This window comes from Triturus cristatus, chromosome 2_2 (genome assembly GCF_964204655.1).
Source record: "Triturus cristatus chromosome 2_2, aTriCri1.1, whole genome shotgun sequence".
Classification (NCBI taxonomy): Eukaryota; Metazoa; Chordata; class Amphibia; order Caudata; family Salamandridae; genus Triturus; species Triturus cristatus.
This window is the reverse complement of record NC_140582.1, coordinates 631,040,785-631,065,891: the sequence shown is the minus strand read 5'-3', so window position 1 is coordinate 631,065,891 and position 25,107 is coordinate 631,040,785. Positions and strand designations below refer to the sequence as shown.

The window sequence follows — 25,107 nt, the reverse complement described above, 5'->3', positions numbered from 1 at the left end:
AGGCAACAAGGACGACATATTTGAAGTCGCTACATCAAACACACACATGGAGATCGGAGGAATGATTGCAATAAGTCTAACCACCAGCAAATTGTAACCCATCTTTCTTTTGCCCACCATGCCACCTCAGTTTAATCAAAAGGCGCTGCAAGCAATGTCTTATTTTCATTAAGATTCCAGTCAAGACATCTGGGTTAGATCCATCATTCTTTTTCTCACCATGCCACCCCAGTTTTGACCCGGCCATATGCAAATCAGTCTTGACCCTGTGCCTCATGGGAACAGTCCAGCCCGAACTGCCAAGCCAGGTCCTCCCTGGACCAGAAACAAGCATCCTAGGACCGGTTTCGGGGTTTCACCCCTAATCAGCCAGGATAGCTGGATTCCAGTGGCACAGTGAGCCCAGGACCCACGTCTGGGCATACCTGGCGCACTTAAAGCGAGAAAGCAAAAGACACACAATTGATGGACAGAATGCAGAACAAATCAAAACATTCACCCCCAGTCAAGAGATCTGGGTTAAATCCATCATTCTTTTGCTCACCATGCCACCCCAGTCTAGACCCGGCCGTATGCAAATCAGCACCCTGTGCCTCATGGGAACAGTCCAGCCCGAACTGCCAAGCCAGGGCCTCCCTGGACCGGAAACAAACCCAAAACCCAAGCCTACTGATTGATAGGCCACAGGTGGGGTTGCATTTAGCCCAAAGACAAACCAATGCACAGGAAAACGCAGATCGACCCCACAGACAGGCAGCTACACCACAATAGGTACAAGGAAATTGACCACAATAAAACAAGTTTGGCCAAAGGTGCATATTCACAAAATTCCAGAAAGTCAGATGCAACACGTAGTTAGGAACACTCAGCCAATCAATGCACATCACACGTAGTAATCACAAATTCCTTGCGCTGGACATCTGGACACATACACACTGGCCTACACTAGCTCTCCCCACAGTCAAGAGCTACCTGCGTCCCCATATCAGATGGTTGGATATATGGTTTATGCCTAGATGTTGGTAAACACGTTGTACAAAAATGTCAAATCAGTTTATTGTACCCAACAAGGTGCATAAATGTGCAGCCAAAACGTCTTTTCATAGAGACGTTCTTCTGATGCGACTCTGTCAATGCTCTCCCAGCCGTTGCATTTAATTAACTTGTTCCTGTTTTGCCAAACGCCTCTTGTCTTTTCATTTTTCAAGGTATCCGAACAAAAGCTGGTATTTTGAAAGTAACAATGAGAAATGTGTTGGACAGACAACTGCCAATTTATGTGCCGTAAATTGAAACAATTGCAATTTTTTTATTTTAATCATTTTATACATATTGAAATATTTATTCACTCACATTAGCTCTGCCATCATCTACACCACACCACAATTTCAGACCACTCCATGAAGAAGTAATGACATTTGTATTACCTTGCTAAGTCCTTCTTGACTTCCATTGGTGATACACAGATCCATTTTTCCATTTTCAGGACTATAATTGAGAGTAGGTGGATTATGAATACTTTTTTGTAGATCTTTTAACCAAGATACCAATTCTGGATATCTGAAACCAAGATAAAAAGTATGAATATTCAGTTAATATATTTCTCAATTACGAAAACTGGGAAGATTCTCAAAAGAGGTACAGGAAATAATACAAATGTGAACATGACATTTGTGTAGGTGGCATGTACCAATCGAATTTCTATTAAACCTCCGGTACTATCCTCCTTTATCTAAGAGTTCACATTCTCATAAAATAGGACTTTGCAAGATTAAATAAAAACAGCCTACCAATTTACAGTTTACTTGGTCTTTAATAGTCGCTCAAAATCACTCACAATTCAAAGGAGGTGTCATGGCAAACCTAATGCTATGATGACTTACTAGTCATCTTCATCAATCTGCTGCTCCTTTCATCATAGTTAGTACTTTATAAGGTGTGTCCATCCTTCCCAACACTGATTCGAAAGCATCTGACAACGATGGTCACACTACTGCTTCATTGGCTCTCCAAGTGGATACTTTTATACACAGTGGCGTCACTAAGGTTGGTGTCACCCGGTGCGGGTAACTCATGGTGTCACCCCCTCACGACTTACCGCATGGACCTCCTCCGCTCCGAGTCCGCCAGTGGACACAGTTGGCAAATAACGGGACCATACAGAATCCTTAGTAACGTTTGTAAATGTAGGTCCTATATTTACAAAATGTGCCTGTTAACAACAGTGTGATAATGACTCATTAATCAGGTTGTACAGTGGGGTACCTGCTAGTCAACAGTTTATTGGAATTTATAGAAGAGACGCCCTGGGAATGTTTCCGAACGCGCGCGCGCTAGGGCTTGGATGGCTCCAAACCCCCCTCTGCAGTGGAATGGTGGGCAATAGTGAAGGAGACTTATGAAATGGAGAAGGTCCTGGCTACAGCAAGAGGAATCCGCTCGCTGAAGAAATTTGCCTCTATATGGGGTAGCTTATCCGACTTACCAGGGCACCAGGCTCGCCTTGGGGATTCAGTAGAACAGGGAATGGAAATTACAGGGGAATAGAAGTTAGCAGTAACATCATTATATTACTTAACTCAATGTATGTGATGCACTGTATAATCATTATTTTGCTCTGCTATGCCACGTTATTAACAACACGCTGTACTGTTCCTCCCTCTTTTGACAATAAAAAAATATATTTAAAAAAAAAAAAAGAAAATCTTTCAGCTGGAGCAAATTCGGTCTTAAATTACAAATATATTATTTTGCTTTCATATATACAGAGACAGGCACACAATCCCCCATATTTATTTAACCACCTACGGTTAAGAAATTACATTTAAATGTGCTGTGAAAAAGAATATTCCTTTTTCTAGAACACCACCTACAGTCGAGGGTAGCTTAGACCAGCTGATGATGAGCACGGTGAGAAGTGACATCACACACCCTTTGATCTTCAATTTCACTTACAGACACACATACACAATTCACTCCTACACACACTCTCACATAAACACACACTCACACGCAAGCAAGCACACAACATAAATGTAAAAGCATTTTTTTTTTACTTACCTCAACTGAGAGGGAAGGTCATAATCCAGCTAATTCTACTCCCCTCTTTTATGACACTAATAGTGAATAATACTGGATATCAAATAGATCCAATTGGCCTTCATTAGGACATTTGAAGGTTCTTTTTTAAATGTTTACATGAACCAGGTAAGCCATCTGCCTGTGTGCCGCCATGGTGCCGAAGACGAGTTACAAATAGGGCGTCTCTGGTGACGGGGGTACGGGGAGGGAGGTAACAGTGCTGCAGCAGCTTGTTTTTTTTCCTTCATGCACATTATATTTGGGATGGTGGAATTTTTGTATTTACTGGAGGTGTTTATCGGAACTGCATTAGAACTAAAATGTACATTCCACGTGAAATGAACCCATCTGCGATAGCTGAGGTGCAATGAAACTGTAAAATCCACATTCTACGTGAAATGAGTCCATCTGTCTCACACGGGCTCTTTGTTTGTTCAGAAGGGGAAGCCCTTCGGGCTGGCAGTGGACATCGGCTGCAGCACTGGAGTAAGCACCCGTGCCTTGGCCGCACATTTCAAGAATGTTGTTGGCATCAATATCAATGAGGCTCAAATCCATAAGGCCAAGAGTGCGTGCTTTTTACCCAACGTGTCCTACCGGTGAGTTATCATCATGCTTATCTACAGGTGGCATGGAATGTTCCGAGTGCCTTTCACCCTGGCTGCCCGGCCCCTCGGCACTTCATATAACCCTCCAACACACAAGAGCCAAATAACGGACCTACTACAGCGCAGTAGTGCACTAGCGCAGAAACACATGGAATCGCCCCCCACCCACCGCCCTGCACTGAATAGGAAATAGGCCACTCACCTGCTGAGTTGGTGGTGGCAGACAGGGGGGGGGGGCGGGGGGACTACCTCTCGGTCGGCCGGCCCGCGGCCTTTAGCCTTGCTTGGAATTTTCAATTTGGAATTTTGGTCTAAAAATTTAATTATATTAGTGGCGCTGTGGCAGTGTGGCGAGTCGCGACCACCTGAGACCTCCGAGTCCTCACCTCTCCTAGTCCTCCCTCGTGAGTCACGCGCACTTGGGGCCCAATGCGCATGCGGGGGGGATTCACAACATCGCTGACTGCACTGCACCCCTCTAGTGACGACGTGACGTCAGGCGCGCAGACGCGGTGGAGGAGGAGACAGTGCGCGCTGCGCACAGGCGGCACCTCCTCCTGCTGAATAGAAGGTAAACCGTTTAGGTTAGGTTGCGCGCGTCGCGTCCACGGTCCTTGCGTTTCGGTTTCGGAATCTGGACTGCTGGTTGTTTGAGTTACAATAAAATTTTGCACGGATGGTGCAGTGCACCACAGACACACCGACCGGACCGGCCCTTTGGTGTCACCCCCCGTGAGGGTGTCACCCGGTGCGGTCCGCACCCCCCGCACTCCCCTAGTGACGCCACTGTTTATACATCAAAGTGCATAACCATGCACCCAGGAGCACCCCTTGTATAGGATAGTTTTTTCCATTTTGGGCGATCAATGTGTAGTGGGGACGCAGTGATAATAATTAAGTGTAACAATTCACACTTAAGTAGGATAAGTAAATTAATAGTTTAATGAAGAAGCCGAGTACATAAAGTGCATGCAGCTCAGTGGGGAACTGCTGGAACAATGAAACATAGCATTCTTACAATACAGTTGTAAGCTTGACATTCTTATTACATACTTATAATTCTACTCAAGGAATACCTTACAGAGATACACCCATTACTACACATCTCCCTTCTTAATAAAATAAAAAAATAAAAAATAAAAAGTAAAACACAAAGAGCATATCACTCAAAAATGAACAAACTCATCAAACCTCTTTGGAGTCATAATACGTCTTTCAAATTTGCTGGACTTGTTTTCCACCAAGTTGTCTTTAGTCACCTTTCCACTAGGCAAACCTGATTCCCCAATATTCACCTGATTATGAGATTCAATCTCTTCAGAACCATTACACGACTGACTTCCACGACTACCTTTCTCCTGAGGAATTTCACAACTCATTCCAACACCCAAACTTTGTACAACTTGATGAAAGTCCAATTATCGAGGATTTTGAACCTGAACTCCAGATTCAGAGTTCATAAACATCTCATTCCATTTTTCAAGAGACGGAAAAACATCCATCCACCAATAATCTTTTTTCCCTTCCAAAACAATTGTTTTTAATCATTGTATTACCAGAAATTGCAATGCGACTCATATGATGTAACTACCATCATCAAGTTCCACAGTGTTTCTCATGACTTTAGTAACAGTCCTTGGATCCGAAAACTTAGACTGTACTTTGCCTGATTTTTTTCCACTTTTCACTCTGACACTCTGTCCCATAATATCTAAAGCGACGTTTTCCCAAGGTAAATTTGGGCAACTAAGTGATGACATGGGAGGATTAAGTGTCTTTTGTGCTTTGTCTGAACACTCACAATTAACACACTCACGTACATGTCTTTCTATGTTCAAGTCAATTCTCGGCCACCAATATAATGCTTTAATATTTCTCTTAGTACGAGAAACTCCTGGATGTCCTTCATGGCCTATGCCCACAATCTTTGTTCGCATGCCTAAAGGAGGTACCATTTTTCCTCCTCTACAAACAAAGTCACCATCTAAACTTAACTCGTCACGAACTTCCCAGAATGCTCTTAACTTGGCATTGAGCTTGCACTCGTTGGACCAACCATTAATGATCCTACTTTTGACTGTTAATAAAATGTCATCCTTCTTATATTATTCTTCCCAATCGCTCCTACGTAGACCAGTGGTGTTGCTAAACACTCCAGCCACACAAAAATCACACCAGGGATCAGGATCAATCTCTTTCAAGGGTAAGGAAAGTCTACTGAGGAAATCAGCAATAAAATGTTTTGCTCCAGGGACATATTGCACTTCATAAACAAAGTCTTGAAGTCTCAGACATCCTAGCAATTCTTGCTGATGCCCTTGAAAGACCCTCAGTTGTGAGTAGGTTCGTCAGAGGTTTTATGGTCAGATCGTAACACAACATTTTTTCCCCATATAAATTTCCTAAAATGCTCCATGGCCCATACACACGCCAAAGCCTCTCGTTCTATCACTGAATATTTCTCTTCTGTTGGGGAAAGAGAACGAGATGCAAATGCTATGACAAGCTCTTTGCCTTGTTCAGAAACTTGTGACAAAACATCCCCTAGACCTGTTCCACTGGCATCAGTAGTAACAATAGTATTTGCGTGTGGATCAAAACCATGTAATATAGGTGCATAAGCAATGGCTTCCTTGATGCTGTTGAATGAACTCTGACACACATCACTCCATGCAAAAGTAGCTTTGTTTTTCATTAGTAAACGCATCTCATACGTTTTTTGTGAGAAGTTGTTGACAAACTTTGAATAAAATTCTGCCAACCCAAGAAAAGATCGAAGTTCGTCCTTGGACTTTGGCGCAGGCACATTGAGTATGGCTTCTACCAGACTGCTCTTAGGTTTAATGCCAGAACCGCCACTTTTGTGGCCCAAATAAGTAACAGAATTTTCTGCAAATTTGCATTTGCTGCTTTCAGCAACCAACCCATTGTCTTTAAGAAAGGACAGGATGGCATCATGCTGTGTCTTATCCTTCCCCATTATTAGAATGTCGTCCTGAAAGAATACGACCTCTCGAATGTGGCTAAATAGGTTTGACATCAGCCTCTGAAATACAGCAGCAGCTGATGCCAAGCCAAAAGGCATTCGTTTAAATCTGTAACAACCAAATGGTGTGCAGAATGTCGTGAACTGTCTGCTACCTTTGTCTAACACCACCTGGTGATACGTAGCCAAGAGATCCAGAGTGGAAAACCATTTGGCATTGCGTGTCATAGATAGCATTTCATCAATTCTGGGGAGTGGAAACTGGTTAACCAATATATTGTTATTAAGATACACATAAACGGGCTTTTCCATAGGATTTGCGTGCCACGACCAATGGAGAAACTCATTCGGCTGCTTCTACAGGTTCAATGACATCGTTAGTTAGCATTTTCTCCCACTCCCCTTTAATTTCTTCCCTAACTATAAAGGGAATATTAATTGCCTTATGTGTTTCACACTTAAGTAGGATAAATAGATTAATAGTTTAATGAAGAAGCTGAGTACATAAAGTGCATGCAGCTCAGCGGGGAACTGCTGGAACAATGAAACATAGTATTCTTACAATACAGTTGTAAGCTAGACATTCTTATTACATACTTATAATTCTACTCAAGGAATACCTTAAAGAGATACACCCATTACTACACAATTTTTTTGTTACTAAATTTATGGGTATGGCTCTCTTCTGGCACTACTTAGATGGCTAAGATTACTATAATTACGTTGAATGTCCGCTGTATGGGTACTGCTAGGAAAAGGCATGCAGTTCAACAATATTTGAGGCGGAAAGGGGCACAAATCGCCTTATTACAGAAGATTCATGTGGCAGAGCGCTTCGGTGCCCCCTCCGACATATACTGATCTCTCTATATGCTGATGATCTGACGCTCTATGTCCGGGACCCCCAACACAACCTAAATCCTATACTGCGAGAGTTTCTTATATACGGAAATCTTTCCGGCATTCACATTAATTGGGCAAAATCGCAGCTGCTGCCACTGACGACGGCAGTGTCCAGGTTGCCCCTGGACTACCCGCTGGAGTGGTGTGATGCTGACCTGCGGTATCTAGGGATCCAAGTATCTGGGGACAGGGATGAAATGATCCGCCTTAACTACGGAACGGCCTTGGACCGTCTTGCTACGCACATCACGAGGTGGATATCCCTTCCCCTGTCTATGGCAGGGAGAGCATCTTTGATCAAGATGGTGATCCTTCCGCAATTCTTGTATCTTTTCCTGAACCTCCTTACCACCCAGGACGCAATTTTTTTTAAATGCTTCGTTAGGAATTGATACGGTTATATTGGGGAGGCAAGCAGCCCCGGGTGCAATGGGCAACACTTACTCGACCCTATGAGAAGGGTGGATTTGACATCCCGGATTTTGAATTATACCATGCTTGTGCCCAGGCCCACTATGCATATTTCTGGGTACACCCGCCGGAGTGCATGCCGCAGGTCGCGGCGGAACACTGGCTAGCAGACCATATCCCACTGGACGGATGGATGGATACACGCCCCACCTCGCTTGCGCGACACTGCTCCAACCACGGTCACAACAACGGTAGATGCTTGGCATTATATACTACGTGCTTTAGGGGACCCATCCTTATATTCCTCGCTACTGCCCTTATCGTACCACCCACAGCTATCCCTGCTGCAGGAGGCGGGATTTAGACAACTATGTAGGCGGGTACACGTTGCGACCTGGGGGGATCCGTTTCGTGGTGGCACTTTTTGTAAGTCAGAACAGTTTTTTGGAGATATACGTCCCACAGCCTTAGAATGTTTTTTGTATGTACGGCTTCGACAGGGCATGCGTGCCACACTCCCGCCTTTCCCACAGGAACCCACGAACCTCAAACCACTTCATCAGATGGTACAAATGGCCTACCCTAAACATTTAGTATCCATCTTATATAGGACGATTCAAACCGAGCGCGCGCCACCACAGAGCGCGGCCCGGGCGCATTGGTCCACAGATATTGGCGCTGACATAACGGATGAACAGGGCAGTATTGCTGCGCAAAAACTGCACGCATATCTGCTAGCTGCCGCTTACGCATAATCCATTACAAATTCTTGCAACGTATGTACTGTACCCCGGCCAAGATGTTTCGGTTTGGACTTAAAGACTCGGATCAATGTGACAGATGTGGTACCAATGGGGCGGAGTTCCTACATTTAGCCTGGGAGTGCCCGCAGGTGAGAGAATATTAGATACAGGTTGTTGGTGCAGTCTCTGGCATGACGTCTGTGCTGCTGTGACCCCTTGCTGGCGCTCCTCGGATACACTAAACACATCCCCAAAGCGTACCGCCGCTACACTACCATCTCTCTTTTATTGGCAAAACGCACTGTGGCCTGCAGGTGGGGGAGGGGACGTGCCCCTAAATTTAAGGAGTGGTTACATGACATGGTTTTCTGTCAGGAGCAATTGTCGATCTATGCGGAAACGATCCCGTGTGCCTCCCGACCTAGCAATTTATGGGGCCCCCTTACGGAGTACTTGCTAACACACCCAGTGGATGCCCCGCCCGACGCAGCTGGTTCTACTGTGGGAGACGGGGATCCACATACTGCGGGGTAGGATGGGGGATGACGGTTGGGAGCGGTATGTGGCTTGCCCCGCCCTGGGGAGCATGTGACCATGTGGTGGAGACACCGTGAATAATACCCCTTACAAATGATATCTACTGATCTTGATGATACGCAGCTGTAACAGAGGTGCATTGTTACGTGCCTGGTTATTATCACTCTGGAGTTAATGCTGGTTTATATAACATCACAGCCAATCAGAATACATTCCTGAACACAGAATAAGTTACTTGGGAACCCCTTTCCTTTTGCGAATAGTTACCAGGCCAACTTGAGAGTGGATATCTTTTGAATGGTTTACAACTATTTTCAGCACTAAACCCTCGATACATATGGCTATAAATTGCAATTGGGAAGGAACTCTACTATATGCCCCATACAAATTGCAATTATTTGTCTGTTTCTAAACCCATTTTAGGAATTCGTAAAAAGTTACTAACTCCTACAAAGAGTTTAGTACATGGTTAAAAACAGTTTTTTGGTCATAAACTCTGAATTGGAGTGTTTCAATGCGAAAAACTACTTTGTACATCTAGCCCCTAATTTATTAACCACTTCTATCTTGATGTTCATAAGAGGAACACGTTGTAGAACCTAATAAACTGTTATTTGAAAGCGTGGGAGCAAGGCAAGACAGGACTGAATTAAATATTATTGATTTCATTTCAAATACTCCCAATGGTGCATGCTTGACCGAGAATTCAGCAACTTTATTGCTCATATTGTGACAGTGTGACAATAAATGGATCTTCAAATGTTTAAAAAAATAAATAAATAAAAAAAATAAAAAAAGATTCATGTGGCATGTGGGGAGAACGTCCACTTGAAGAAGCGTTGGCAAGGGCAATGTTTTTGCACAACATACTCTGGCTTAGTTAGGGGGCAGTTTGATGTGGGTCTGTCCGGGGGTTCCTTTTCGGCCCTTGAGATCAGAGATGGAACCTGAAGGGCACTATATACTGGTGAAGGGGTAATTGGATGGTAGGGAGGTCCTTTTAGGAAGGATGTATGCCCCCAATGTAGCGCAATCATTCCTCTCTCGTCTCTTCATAACACTTACAAAGCAGGCTCATATACCATGGATTCTTGGTGCGATTTTAACTGCGTTTCAGACCAGAGTCTAGATCGTTCACACCCCCCTCTTCCCACATCCTCAGTGGTTACCTCTGTGGACCAACACATGCAACGGCTACAACACTGGTCCTTGTTAGATTGTTGGAGATTACTCCTGCTTAGAAGTAACATTTAGCAATATTCTGCATTTAGTGGGGTCCCTAAAGCTTTTGTCCCTGGTGCCACTGCACCTACTGCACCTTGTAAATCAAGGCCCTTTTAACTGCAAGAGAATAGCATTTGTGTCTGCCTGTATAGTAGTAAAATACAGCAATAATAGGTTTAGAGGGGTGCCTAGAGTTTTCGGTCCTCGAACTACTAAACCTGCTGCACCACTCAAATCATGACCCTGCTGCCTGCTAGATAAATGCTCTTGCAACAGTCTTGTTTAGTAGTAAAATATAGCAATAATTTGGTGTTAGTGGGGTGCCTAGAGCTTTTGGTCCTGGTGCTACTGCTCCTGCTGCACCATTTCACTTCAATCATGACTCTGTTTGCAAGGTAACAGCACTTGTGGTTGCCTATTTGGGAATAAAATATAGCAAAATTAGGTGTTCCTAAAGCATTGGGCCCCGTCATTGCACCTGTTGCGCCATTACAATCAGGACCCTAGTACCTACAAGATAAATGCACTTGTGACTGCTTAATTAGTAGTTAAATATACCAATATTTAGTATTTAGAGGAGTTCTAACAATTTTTGGCCCCGGTGCCACTGCACCTGCAGAACCTTTGAAATCATAGCTCTAGTGCCTGCTAGATAAATGCACTTGTGACCGCCTGTTTAGAAGCTACATTTAGCAATATTCTGCGTTTAGTGAGGTCCCTAAAGCCTTTGAGCCCGATGCCACTGTACCTGCTGCTGAGAGTGGTTCAAGGCCACGCCCCCTTTTTACACCACTATGCAAATGCGCCGCCTGGCGCACTGCTGCTCGGGGGATGAAGTCCACAGGACACAAGAGGACCTCATCACCCCACCAGCAGTGCACCAAGATGCGCGTTTGCAGAGTGGTGTAAAAAGGGGCATGGCCTCGGTCCACCTCTCAGCAATCCCACCGTGTGGGGCTTACTGGAGGTACCTGGTGGGCTAGTTGGCCCCCAGGGACCCTTAAGGATCGAGGGGACTCAATCCCCCAACCCAGAATGCGCCAGGAGGCGAGTTTGCAGAGTGGCGCAGGGAAGACGAGATGCCAGCTTTTTTATTTTTAATAGTTATAAGTGGGGCTCAAAATGTTATGGGCCCTGGGGATCCCATCCCCAGGGCCTGCGAAATTGCTTTAAAAAAAAAGAAAATTAAAAGGGAAGGTGGCCCCCTCCCAAGGCTTGTTTCGGCCCAGGGGACCGCATACCCAGGGGCATGGCCACAATTTTTATTTACAAATAAATTATTTTTAAGGAGGAGGGCCGCGTGGCCCCCCTTGGCCCCGGGGACCTCATCCCTCGGGCATCGCCTCGTTTTTTTTTCTTAATTATAATATTTCACGGGAGGGGGGGCCGTGTGGCCCGCCTTCCCTGGGCCACTTTTGGCTTCGGGGACCCCATCCCCCGGCCTGGTCTTTTAAATGTTTACTTTTTTTCCCCACTGGGACCCCATCTCCCGGGGCTTGGCTTCACGTTGGGGGCCACGGGGGAAGCCCCAATGCCCCCGTGGTCCCACCCGGCTCCCCGCCTCCTGCGGGAACAAGCATTGCTTTTGAATAAGGGGAGCTGCTAACATGCAGCTTCCCTTGTCCAAAAGCAATCTGCTTCGCTTCAGGGAAGAGAGAGCAGGTTTCCTGCTCTCGCTTCCATGAAGCAAAGCATAGTTTGCAATGTCCCAGGGGTGGGCACCCCTGGACATTGCCGGAGCCGGCCTAGGGGGAGGTGGCGATCCTCAGGGCAAAGGAGGGCACCATGAAGGGGGCCGCGCGTCCCCCCTCCAGCATATTTAAAGCCCCGGGGAGGTGGTGGTCTCCGGGGGTCCTCTACGGCCCCACGTATTTATTTTAGTCAATGCCCCAGGGAGGTGGTGGTTCCCAGAGCAGGGTGGGGGTGGCAGAAGCCCCCCCCACACTTATTATACATATGCCCCGGGGAGGTGGCAGTCCCCGAGGCTGCGGGGGGCAACGTGCCCCTGCGTCATTTTAATCATTCCCCAGGGAGGTGGTAGTCCCAAGGGCTGCAGGGGTCCCCGCTCCATATATTTTGTGGCCCACTCGCGGCTGATTAAAACGAAGCACGGGATTCGCGCACCAGCGCAAATTCTGCCAATGCTTTTTTGGGGCTTGAGGGACCCCCTGAGCAGGCCTAGGGGGTCAGGGTGTTTCTACCCTGCCCCCTTTACTTGTTTTCTATCTTTTTTTTTTACTGTTTTCCAGGGCCTCAGGAACTACTGAACAGATTACATCATTTTAAAAAAAGGTCGCTTTCTGAAACAATACCTACCTTTTTGCCAAAATTGGTGTAGTTCCGTTCAGCAGTTCGGGCTGTAGCTTTGTCTAAAGTTTCCTATGGAAACTAACATGGAGAAAACGCGTTTAGGGACTCCCCTTTTTTCTCTGCCCCAGCTCCACTAATCACCCCAAAACTTTCAACCCAGGACCTGACCTGAGCAAACCATTAGTTTTTAAAATTTCGCTACGATTCATCAGACGGCGCCAAAGATATTGGCAAATTATAAAATGCTTTTCCTATGGAAACTAGGTCCTAACTATAACTACCTACTGGCGACTGCCAGTAGGTAATACATATACACACATTATATATTTTACCTATTGGCGATAGCCAGTAGATCGTTATAGTTAGGACCAAAGTTTCAATAGGAAAAGAGTTTATTTTCCCAATAACTTTGGCGCCACTTGACGAATCTTCACAAAATGTTAAAAGAACAGCCCCTTTTTGCTTCAGCTGCTGTGTTGAAAGTTTCAGAGTGGTCCGTCAAGCGGGGGCCGAGAAAAAAGGGAGGTCCAAGACGCGTTTTCCCCAGGTTATGTCCATGGAGATTTTCCATTTTTTGAGCACAACTTCAAACCAAGCCACTGAATGGAATTACACCAAATTCAGCAGAAAGGTAGATGTTGGTCTAGAAAGCGTGTTTTCGTGATTTGGTGTAAATCCGTTAAGTAGTTAAGTTTAAAAAATATAGATATCAGGGAACGCGAGTGTTGTACCTTAATTCCCTTAAGTGCATTTCCCTCTTAGCTGCTCAGCCAGAATGAATGTGATGGATGCGTGGAATGTTGGAATGCCTGATGAGGGAGAGAGTGGAATGTTGGTGTGCCTGCTTGCGTGGAGAGAGTGACAGTTGGAGAGAGTGGGCTGAGCAGCAACCATGCTGCTCCTGGTGGGGCCATCATCTAGACTAATCTTGTCATCTACTGAACTACCTTGTACCATCTGGTAACCAACTAATAAACCTACTTGAAATATACCACAAGGCTACTTCTGGAATTTTCTCACCGTTTTATTCTTTTCTACATTGGCGACGATCTGGAAGAAACCCTGCGTGACAAGGCTACTGAAGGTGAAAATAATTACATTGCTTTAATGAAAAGTAATGCGAGGGCCACATGGACCCCCCACCCCAGCCCCCAACAGCTCTGCGGCTTCCAGGGCGTAAGTTTCATTGAATGCAGGGGACAAATTAAAAGAAAGGAGTAGGGCCATGAGGCTCCCCCTCCTATGGTCATACGTGGCCCTGGGGACTGCCACCCTCCAGAGCCAGCTCTTGCTATGCACCCCAGGACATAGCTATTTGCTATGGCCTGGCGGGAGCTTTACTGATCCTGCCGGCCAAAGCAAACTGTGCTCGGCTTTGAGCAAGCAAGAGCATTTTGCTCTTGCTTGCTCAAAGCGGAGCACAATTGCTTTTACAAACAGGGAGCTGCATGTTAGCAGCTTCCTATGTGTTAAAGCAATGTCGGCTCCCGCAAGAGACGGGGTGCTGGCAGGGACAGAGGGGGCCTTGAAGAGGGTCACATGAATTTTGAGGAGCAAAAGACACGGTCGAGGAACGCCCACAGTAGGAGCCACCATTTTTAAAGATAGATCATGTTAGTGCAGTAAACTTACATTTCTACCAGCAGATTCAAAACCTTTGTTTGATATTTAGACAATTGCAATGAACCATGAGTGCCACAATATATAGCCGTGCTATAAGAATTTTTAATCAATGCTGGAATAACAATAGTTGGATATATCCCCCAAAAGACTGTTTGGCAGATAATAAGAGTGACGTTAAACACTTAGCAGAATTTAAAGGTAAAGCCACATTAAATCTTGGAGAAGAATCAAGGAGAGCAAGATCCAGAACCAGATTGGCTTAAATCTGAAATACTCTGATTTTCAAAAGACATGGTATAATTGCCACTAGAAGGCGTGGATTTTCTTATAATCATATACTTTGGTGTACACTGTTCAAATCCAGGATTGTGTGCTCCAAGGTAAATTCAAGAACTATTGGAATCAACCATTGAAAACAGGGATCATATGAAGTTAAGACAAGCCCATCTGATAGAGGGAATTAAAGGCATACGAATAGAGGATCACTTGAATCTATCTTTAATCTCAACCCCTTCCCCTCTGGAGCACCTGTCAATTCACAGTGACCTTTCCCTGAGTGAAGTGACATTCTAGGGTGAAGTGGGCAGACTGACATCTCTCCTGCGGATTACCTAGTTCTTCAGGTGTGTGTCAATCATGGCAAGAAGCGCATTTGCCTGAACTTCCAACTGTCACTCAGGAGATGTATAGCTCCTTGATGAGGTGTGTATTGTCTCCCAGAGCTGGGTCAAAGGCTTTGGGTATGGGAATAAGTTGACCCTTCCTTGCCATGATGGCCTGGGGCTGTGCCGAGACCCTTGCTTATCTTCAAAGTCACTGGAAGAAGTAGCTAACACCTGGGCCTGCCTTGCTCTGCTTTGGCCTACCTAGCCAGTCAGGCTCCAATCTCAGTGGGAGTAAAGAATCCCTAGAACCGGTTTAGTGATTACGGAGTAGGGGTTGCTCATTTCCCTGGCTACATCTCCAGGGTGGGTGCAGGAGCTCTGCACAGGGGGAAGAAAGGTCCTCTCATGTTGGATTTAGGGAGAAAGGGGCACTCTGGGATTGTTTTCAGTAGGGCACATATGAACTGCTACAATAGTGGGTAGAGTTACCCCTTCAAACATTTTCTTTAGTGGTTAGGGAGGGGCTAGGAGTAATCCCCACCCACAGGCTAGAGCCATGTATAAATTCTACACCCTTGGGAACCCTCTCCAGAATATTAGACCTGTGGAAGATGGAATGGCTACCTCTGCACTTGAGAACTGTGAGGAGAACCTTAGGGGCTGGACCTGTCCTACTTGTACCCAAGAAAAAGATGTGGATTCCAAGGGCCAGTTGCTGACCTGTTAAGCTAGAGGGCTGCAAAAATGCAAGAAGCCCCCTTTCCTGAAAGAGCACAACGGACAAGTTCCAACTCAACCTGTCCTAGACCCTGCTGGTGCATTCTCCTGGCGTGAATCTTAACCCCCAAACACCATTCCTGACCCTTGGCTCTGTCAAAGTGTACTCCTCCTAAGATCCTGAAAAAACAAAGACCTCTGGAAGACCAGGGCCAATTTGCCAACTCGATCAGAAGAAGGTGTGTTGCGTCAGGCTAAACATTCAGGTTGCTCACTTTTTGTCTTGGCCCTCTCTGCAGGGTCACCCCCAAACTTTTTGCCTTTACCCCTCCCATTTTCTGAACCTGTTTTTGTTGGCTTTAGGACTATGTGCACTTTACCACTGCTTTCTTGTGCAAAGTGCTTGTGCTCTCTAATTTATGATGATAAATTTACCAAATTGACATGTATTGTAAGTCCATAGCACTACATGTACCCAGGGCCTGTAAACTAAATGCTACTAGTGGACCTTCAGCACTTCATATGTCACGCAAGTCTTTTAAAACTTGTTTCAGGCCTGCCACGGCGGCCTGTGTGTGTGCAGTTTAAACTGACATTTCAACCTGGCAAAATAAACCGTTCGCAAAGCCTAAACCTTCCTTTTAAATATATATGTCAGCCCTATGGGAGGCAATAGACAGCCCATTGGGCACAGTGCGTAGTTAAAAAGTTGGATATGTACTTGCATTTTAAATGTCCTAATAGTGAAAAACTCTCAAATTCGTTTTTTACTATTGAAAAGCCTACCTCTCCCAAAGGATAACATTGTGTTACCTTGTTACATTTAATAAGTGATAACTTATGAATGGGAGCAGATGGTAAAGTGATAGTGTGCGTCTGAGAAGTTAATTGCAATTTAAAACCCCCTTTAATGGTAAAATTATATTTGAAGTCACAATTCTGAAAATGTCACTTTTAGAAAACTGACATTTCCCTATCCTAGCCATTTGGTGCATGCAGCCTCTTTTGTGGATCACATGACTAGGTCTAGTTGGCCTTTGTCTATTCCTCCAAAATATCATCACAATAAAGGGTCTGTGTGTTGGCAGGACGTCCATCACGGACAGGATGGGGGGCGGCGGAGCTATCACCTACCACACTTTCACTTCAAAGGCACTGGCACAGCTCACACACAAAGGGCTTCACACTAGCCTATTGTGCCCCCAGACAGACTGGGACCAGAGCAGAGAGGCAGAAAATTCCAGACACCTCTGTAGGGGGAAACTCCAGAAGCTTCTCCCACTTCAAAGTGGACACAAGGTATAAAAAGGTGCCTCTCAGACCCACTCCTGGGTACACTCCTGGACCTGTGGATACTACAGAATAGGGACTGCCCTGCTGCTTGATGCATGCCCTGCTTGCTGAGAAGGAAGACTAGACCTTTTCCCTTCACTCAGTCTGTAGTTACTCCAAAGGTCAGCTGATTGACCTACTGTTCTGAGTTACTGGGACACAAGCTCCAGAGTATTCCTTGTCTTGTAACTGCCCAGCTGAACCTGATGCAATGGACCTGCCTGGACCTGCAGCTGGATCTACCTGATCCCTGCTGACCTCTGCAGTATTGAGTTCCTGATCCCCAAGAGGTGCCTCCCAGGTCCTGGAGCATTGGTGTGGCATCAGCCGCACGCCTCCTTTAAGAAAAGCAAAAATCCTGAAGTTTTAGGCTCTTTGAAGACAGCTCTATTCACGCCAAGATCTTACCGCCAACTAATGTGAAGCTCAGATGAACCCACCTCTTCACGCTAGAGCGACCGCCAGCAACATAATACTGCACTTCACGCTGTACCACTGACAGCAAGCGGTCATCGCCAATGCAAATCTCTAGCAACAACCATCAGTGAAGCCAGTCTGCTCTTCGTGCTGCAGTAATGACCATCCGCGATGCTCTCCATGCTCCTCGCAGCCTACTCCACCACGAATGGAACTCTTCGCGCTGGGCTTTAGAAGGTAACTTTTTCAGTGGGACTAACTTGGTCCCTGTATTTGGCCCGCGCACTAGCGAGGTCGGTCTGAACTTGAGTTTTTTACCTGGGTTCGAACAACCAGATACCTGCGAGTGGCTCCACGTGCTTTTAGATGCTATACTGGCCTTAAATCTTTAAAATTGTTTATCTCCGGTTCTACTGATTGGAGGTTTGTCATTATGGTGTCTAATAATTTATTACATTTCAATCTATTTTTCTAGATTGGTGTGGGATTTTTCTTGTGCATTCACTTTATTACTGTTTGAATGCTGCATAAATGCTTTACACATTACCTCCAAGTTAAGCTAGACTGTTTTTGTGCCAAGCTACTAGAATGTTAAGCACAAGCTGATTTAGTGACTTTTTGTGGCTCAGCCCGACAAGCATTGTGGCTGTTCCTTTAGAAGGGCTCCCATCCCCTCAACCAAAAACCCAATTTCCCGTGCTCCTGCTCTGTTGCAGCAAATCTGTTTCTGCGAAACGCCGCAGAGAAGGTACCTGTCCCTATGTGGTCTTGTTCAACGACAGCTTTCGGCCTTCCACTGCTGGAGGAATCTAAGCTCAAGAAAAGTCAGGAGGTATAAATCCTCATCGGGCAAAGGTGTCAAAATATCTAGCCGATGAGGGACCTTCCTTGGGTGCAAAATTTGAATTTCTCCTGCTTTGAACTTTCCCACCAAGAGTCAAGTGCTTCACCAGGACATCGCCTGAAGGATATCTGGTTTGTGGTGCCCCTTTTTTGCCACCGCCTGCTGCCTTGCCCCTCTGAGGATTTTAGACTTCAATTTCAGGTACAACTTCAGACTGGGAAGAACCCGGTCAGTGTATCTGACCAGCGCTCTATCACAGCCGGACTTGACTTTAGACTTTGACACGGTCTAGCACAACCAGCTGCCCCCATTTGGCGCTTTGCAGCACTATTTTTATTTTAAACATTTTTTAAACCATATCTACAGTTCCCCTTATTGCATTTTTGTTGTGGTGGTGTAATTATGTTCATGAAAGTTGTCTGTATTTTTATAAATTGAAATGGGTTTTTATCTTGCGTTTTTGACCTTCTACCTATTTTACCATTGTAAATGCTATATACATTTTCTTAAGTTAAGCTCGTCTGCTCTGTGCCATGGGTTTAAGCTCCAGTTTAAATTAATCAAACCTTTAATGGCCCTAACAAGAATAGTGACATTATTACTTGTGGAGAACTACCATCCACCCCAACTAAAAATCAATTTTCTCACACATTTTCTCACACAATTCAACACAAAAGGCTGCAGTAAATATCTTATTACGGTAAGTGGATAATTCATGCACTAATCTCTTCTTCATACATCAATGGCACACATTAAGCAACATTCTGATTTCCTTACAATGAGTGAATAAATGGCCACCCACAATGGTGCTTCCCAAGGATAGGGGGTCAATCCTAAGCAAAAATGTGTACTATTCTTGAGGGTTTACCGTATTTAGCCAAAATATTGACTGTTTGGCTAAGGTGGCATTGCCTCATGAAGTAAGGTACAGGATGAGGAAAGGGATCATGTGGTAATGTCAAATGAGTGCAAACATTTCTCAGACACAACCTGGGCTGTATTAGCCACAACATATAGTTATATACCCAGCTCTGAAGCACATCACATCTAATGACTACAATTATTTAATGGAAGAGGGATTTAAAAGAGAAGTAGTACATGTCAATCAATCAAGAAGTTATAAAATGCAACAGCTATTGATAAGAGTGTCCCGGAGATAAATAAACTGCATCAATTCACTCCATCCACTGAGTAAAGCACCCAAAAGGCCCGATTGAACAATCCCGTTTTCACAGCTTTCCTATAGAGATATTTCCCCCTGATCTTGCGGCATGTCATATCGCTTTCACATTCTTAGGACATGAATTCATTTGTAAGTAAAGTGTACATCACAAACTGAATTTACACAGGTTCCTCATTTTTCAAACGTCTGCAGATGAACTTCACAGTCAAAAATCAATATCCTTTGGAAACTTTGTAGCTGTTACTACCTCAACACAGGTAAGCAGTTTCTGCCCATGAAAGAAAAGCTAAAGCAATAATCTCTTAAAAATGATCACTAACCAAAACGTAACCCCCTAAACCATTCAAATGCAGTAGAACACCGGTTCTTAACCTGTGGTCCGGGAAACCCTGGGGTGGTCTGCGAAACCTGGTCAGGAGTTCCTTGACTGCTTACAAGATTAAATAATATTAACATATTAATAAAGTGTACATACAGAAGGAAAATGGAGAATTTAAAATTGTAAAACATTCTGTAAATGTGAGGGGGTTTTGAATTGGAGGATAAAAATTAAGTTCTTATCCTCAGAATGATTTATGGGAACAGTGAAAGTGCATCAAATGGAATATAGTATGGGCAATGAGAAGCCTGAATTGAAATGAGAAAAGATCAAATCTTTTGAATAAATCACATTTTAGATAGTTTTATATTTGTTTGTGAACTGAATTAAATAAAATATTTAATTGTTTGTATAGTTGTTTGATGAATGCTTCCTTCTGTATTTTTAATGTATTGTTTTGTCATTAAAATTATCGAAAATGTTTAGGCCAGGGTCCCTGGCTGTCAGTAATTACTCTGTGGGGGTCCCCTGATTCTAATAATGATTAAGTGAGGGTCTCGGGGTTCCAGTAAGGATTACTTAGGGATCCACAGAAGTCAAGGGTTTTGAACCACTGCAGTAGATGACTAGAATACACAAATTAAAGATATGGTACACATTTGTCAACATGCTTAAGCCCATTAACTATTTTGTACTCACCCTTGAGTGGCAGTGTACTGGAGGGCGGTCTTCATCAAATCCTCGCCAATTTCAACAACACTTCCATCATTTACCGTAATACTGGCCTTCTTGAATGGGAATGTGTCAACATTCGGTACACCTCCAGCCAAGCTGATCAACGATGGTGGCGACCTCAACACGAGTGCAGCTAGCATTAAAAGAAAGACAGTGATCTAAATACAGGCGATTTGTATTTGTGTGTTGTTCTAGCAACTGACAATATGAGACAACCTGCAACATAACAGCAAAGTGGTAAAAAGGACATGCACCTGTAATGTCTTGCATACAATTTCTATAAATCATGTTCACACTAGCTAAAAACCTGAATGGGAATAGATGTATTCTTGGCAACTTAAACATACACTTAGGGGATGTTTTTACCCAATGATTTTATCTACAGTTTCCCTTATTGTGGTAATTCTTACATCCACAGATACAACAGGAGTGTATGTTACATATCCCCTAAATTGAAAAGTAAAACACCCTTTCTTAAACTACAAAATTAAGGTAGGACAGGAGGGTTCTTAAGGGGATCTAGAGATCCTGATGAAAGACATGCAGAACTTCTAGTGAGGGCTAAGGTAAACCGGCTGAATCATGTTGACGCACATGAAGTAAGGACAGTAAACGGGTACTAATAATCTCTCTTCCCCATCCTATTCTTTTTTAACCCTGGCTGGGTAGTCCAGGAATAAAGCAGAACCCCAGATATACCAGAGCTAGTTTTAACAATCACTAACTGCACATTTACTGATTTGTTGATCCCGTGAATATTTGTATGTATGTATCGTCTTCCCCTCCCCTTTGCTCTACCCCAGGCGTAGGTCTGCGCGTGGTGTTAGTTAGCAAGCCACATGATGAAGCATGTCACCATTATGTGAGTGAGGGCAGTTTTCTCACACTGAGCACATGCCAATTGCACTAGATTATTAAGCCACCTCCTCCATTCCTGCCTCTCTTTTGTGTGTACACTTAAAGCAGTACATTGTCTCGTAGTTTTGCTTAAAATTGGATCTCAATAATAAAATGAAGTAATATGAAACCATCGAAAAAAAACACATGGTATGTACTTATTTAATTATATAAATATTTTTGATGACGCATAGTAAAGTAACTAAAGTTTGGAAATGTGCATCCTAAATAAAAGCCATTAGTGCATTTCATATACAGGCACAAAAATGAGACTATTGTGCCAGTGGTACAAGCCTATAATTCAGCTTCAGGGCCTTTAACAACTAGTATTGCCCTTGACAGCAGTCATGTAATAACAACACAACTTCTAACCATCACACTCCTTACAAACGTGACAATTCGGGCTATTTCAGGCCACCAAAGCTATAAGAATGGCTTGTACGGCAGTTAATATTCATTTTTAATCTATATTGAATTAACTGTTGCTGTGGTCATCCCTAAATTGTCCAGACAGCGCCACCGTGTGGAAGACTGTTACAAGCACCATTGTTGACAATTAAGTGCCGGTGCCGAGCACCGGAAACCACCAGTTCAAATTAAGCACTGATTTTGCATTACCAAGTGTTTTCTATTATTTGTTCTTTTTTTAATATTGAATTCTAAGGATAGGAGTGGTGTTCTAGCTCACATGCCATTGGCCCAGCAATATTCAACCCTGGCCATGAGCCATTATATTGTACCATGTTAACTATGGAACAATCAGGGCAGAGGGACAAGAGAAAGAGAGCTGTTAGGACAGAGACTGAAGCTAGTCTGTATGCTGGTGGATTGGAATAAAAGATCTAAAGACAAATCAAAGTCTCCTGGATTGATCGTAACACAATATACCACCATGTTGACTGTAATTGTTGCATTATTGCAGTCTACAGATGCCAGTAATGTTTACGAGTGTTGTTTTCCCAAGTGAAAAGGCATGATGAAAAATGAACAATACTTTGCAAGCACCATAGCAACAAAGAAAAGCTTATATTAATCTGCAAATATTTTAAATAATCACTCTTTATGTCGTTTGTGGTGATATAATAGGCATACTGAAGTAACCAGTGATAAAGCAATTGCTTGAAGCAGCAGAAATACACTTCAGTTGGGAAAAAGGATGTACTTACTCAGCGCTCTTATCGGTGATGTCTCTCTTGCTGCACTGATCGCATTAATAAATCTAGTATAATTCATTTCTGGAAGGGAAATGACAGAATAAGTCTTCATTACAATGCTATGCAAACTAACACACTATTCTTTCTAAAGAGTAAACTAAACAAGCAGACGATTTACCATTTCCCTGAAAAGAAGTAGAGAGCAACTCGAAGACAAAGGAGCCATTTCGATTCTCTACAGGAGCTTACTAAAAAAGGTCTCAAGACTAGTTTGTTCACAGTGAACTCAAGGCTGATTTGTAGTAAAGCTTTAAATACCTTTTGAGGATGCAAGAGACCTATTCAAACTGCAAATGCAATCAGTGTGGACATCCTGTTGGCTTGGGTTATTCCTTGTCTAACAGATGGTATTAGTGGAACTGGAACTAGCTTCAGCCTTGTTTTCATGCTTATGCAAGCAAATGCTTAAAGAAAGAGCCAGTCTCTGACATTTTGAGCCTCTCTTTTGCATCTTGGCTTCAAAAACAAGACAGTGTTGGTTAACTTCTTCTATGTACATTTGTGTTAGAACTGGAGGTCATTGTCTTCCTTTCCCACAACCTGAGACACCTGTATATCGGCGCATTGAAACCATACAAGTTTCCTAACTAAAGCCATACAATTTTGCGCCGGAGTTTCAATCTTCGGAGTTGAGTAGTCCATATAGCTCGGACTTTGGTGCTCTCCGTTTGGAACTGTCACTTTAAATCAAAACAGGCCCACATAATACTTCTGAAACATTTGCATAAGAATGACAGACAGTAGATCTTTTTAAATGCTTTATAGAAGTATTATGGTCAAACTACAAAATATGTGATTAGTAAATTAGCCCGCATTGCATATAAATCATAAGTAAAAGAACTCAGTACAGTACAATATGAAATCTGCATAGATACGCCTTTTAAGAATGACATTAGGGGTTCTCTCATGAAAGAAATACAGGCTATTATACAGAGCTTTGGACAATGGGGTTCACACATTCGGTGGGAACACATGATTCATTAAGTTTAAACAAATAGGAAACCGTCTGGAAGAAACATTCCTACCCGGAATGCATTGATTTTTCCACCACAAATACATTATGGTTTGATTATTCTCATAGTCTTGGTTGTACATTTTAACTGATACAATGTTAACAGAATTAGGATAAGCAAGATTGCTCCTTGGCTTAGTACATTCAGGAAAATCTCTGCGAAAATGTTCTGCTTGGTTGGGTGAAACTATTAAAGTTTATTTTTGAATTGGAAACAACAATATTATCACGTGACACAGGATAGCGTTTAAACAAAATGGAAGACGATGTAAACATGGTTCAGTATTAGCGGTAGTTCAAATTATAGCGTGCTATTTTTGATGACGGGAAATTTGCGATCACACCTCCATGTTCATTTTATTTGGCTATAACCAACTCCCCAATGCTCAATCGCTGGTGAGATACTATAAATGTAGGTCATGCCTTTGAATAAGCAGTGTGCTTTGCTCCCAGCTTCCTATGGGGCACCCTAGTGGGCTGGGGCTGTAATTCGTGGGCTATTCATTTTCTTTTGTTAATTCCATCTTAAAGTCTACAAATGGTGCGTGAGAAGATGTTCTTACCTACATATGCAATAACGGAACGATTCTTAGAGAGTACCTAGAAATTAAAAACACATCGAGCTCCAAGAATACTATTCTCCATCAGCTCAGATGTATGAATAGTGACAGATGACAGCAGTGGAAGTTAGGAAAATAAGACCTGGTGTAGCTGGATGCCATCATTCACAGTTCCCTGCAATGCTGAACAAGGTGTATTCATTAAAGTAAAGTGGATGAGCTCCTGGAAACAATCTGCAGGGAAGTGGGGTGGACAGTAAGCCGATGAGGGGATTGTTCGGACCAGATACATCAAGGGCTGGATTTAGCACCCCATGGTGCCTTGACCATGAGGAGGATTCTCCAGTGAGGAGAACAGGGTTCTTTTCACTTCGGCTGTAGTGCGCGTTAATAGAAAAGGCTAAGTGCAACCCACTCAGTACTATAAAAGGGTCATTCCTCACTGCTACTAAATCTAAGTAAATATTAGTTTGTGAAGTCTCAGAATATGTGCAAAACTAAAATGCAAACTGTAGTAGCGTGAATATTATTTATTTATGTAAGTTGTACATAGTTGTTGTATCTCTTTAAGATTCATGTATTGGAAATGTTGTTGTTCATCAAAGCAGCTCCATGGTGATAGAATGCTCTGGTGAGGAGTGTGGTCAGTTGCATCTGACATATGGTACCTGATGGATGGGATCTTCCTTCCTCTGTATTAAACTCATCTTCTCATCATAACCTGATATGGAACTTTTATTTTGGATGGATTCTACACTGGCGACGAGCGTGGGATCCATCTTCACGTGTGCAAAGCTGTGAGGACATCTTTGATTTGCAGAAGGAACTTTTAATATATTTTTTTAA

General features: G+C 43.7%; 1 protein-coding gene across 3 annotated transcripts in view; it reads right to left on the bottom strand.

The window, feature by feature from the left end:
- The window catches only part of AADAT (aminoadipate aminotransferase), a 286,660-nt gene that overhangs the window by 171,123 nt on the left and 90,430 nt on the right, over positions 1-25,107 (bottom strand). For all 3 annotated transcript variants that reach the window (XM_085641829.1, XM_085641831.1, XM_085641830.1), the window contains exons 2-4: positions 22,642-22,710; positions 20,543-20,711; positions 1,428-1,560 (exon numbers count right to left, since the gene is read on the bottom strand). In XM_085641829.1, coding sequence (XP_085497955.1) covers positions 1,428-1,560; positions 20,543-20,711; positions 22,642-22,710 — 371 coding nt within the window. The remainder of the gene's footprint in view (positions 1-1,427; positions 1,561-20,542; positions 20,712-22,641; positions 22,711-25,107) is intronic.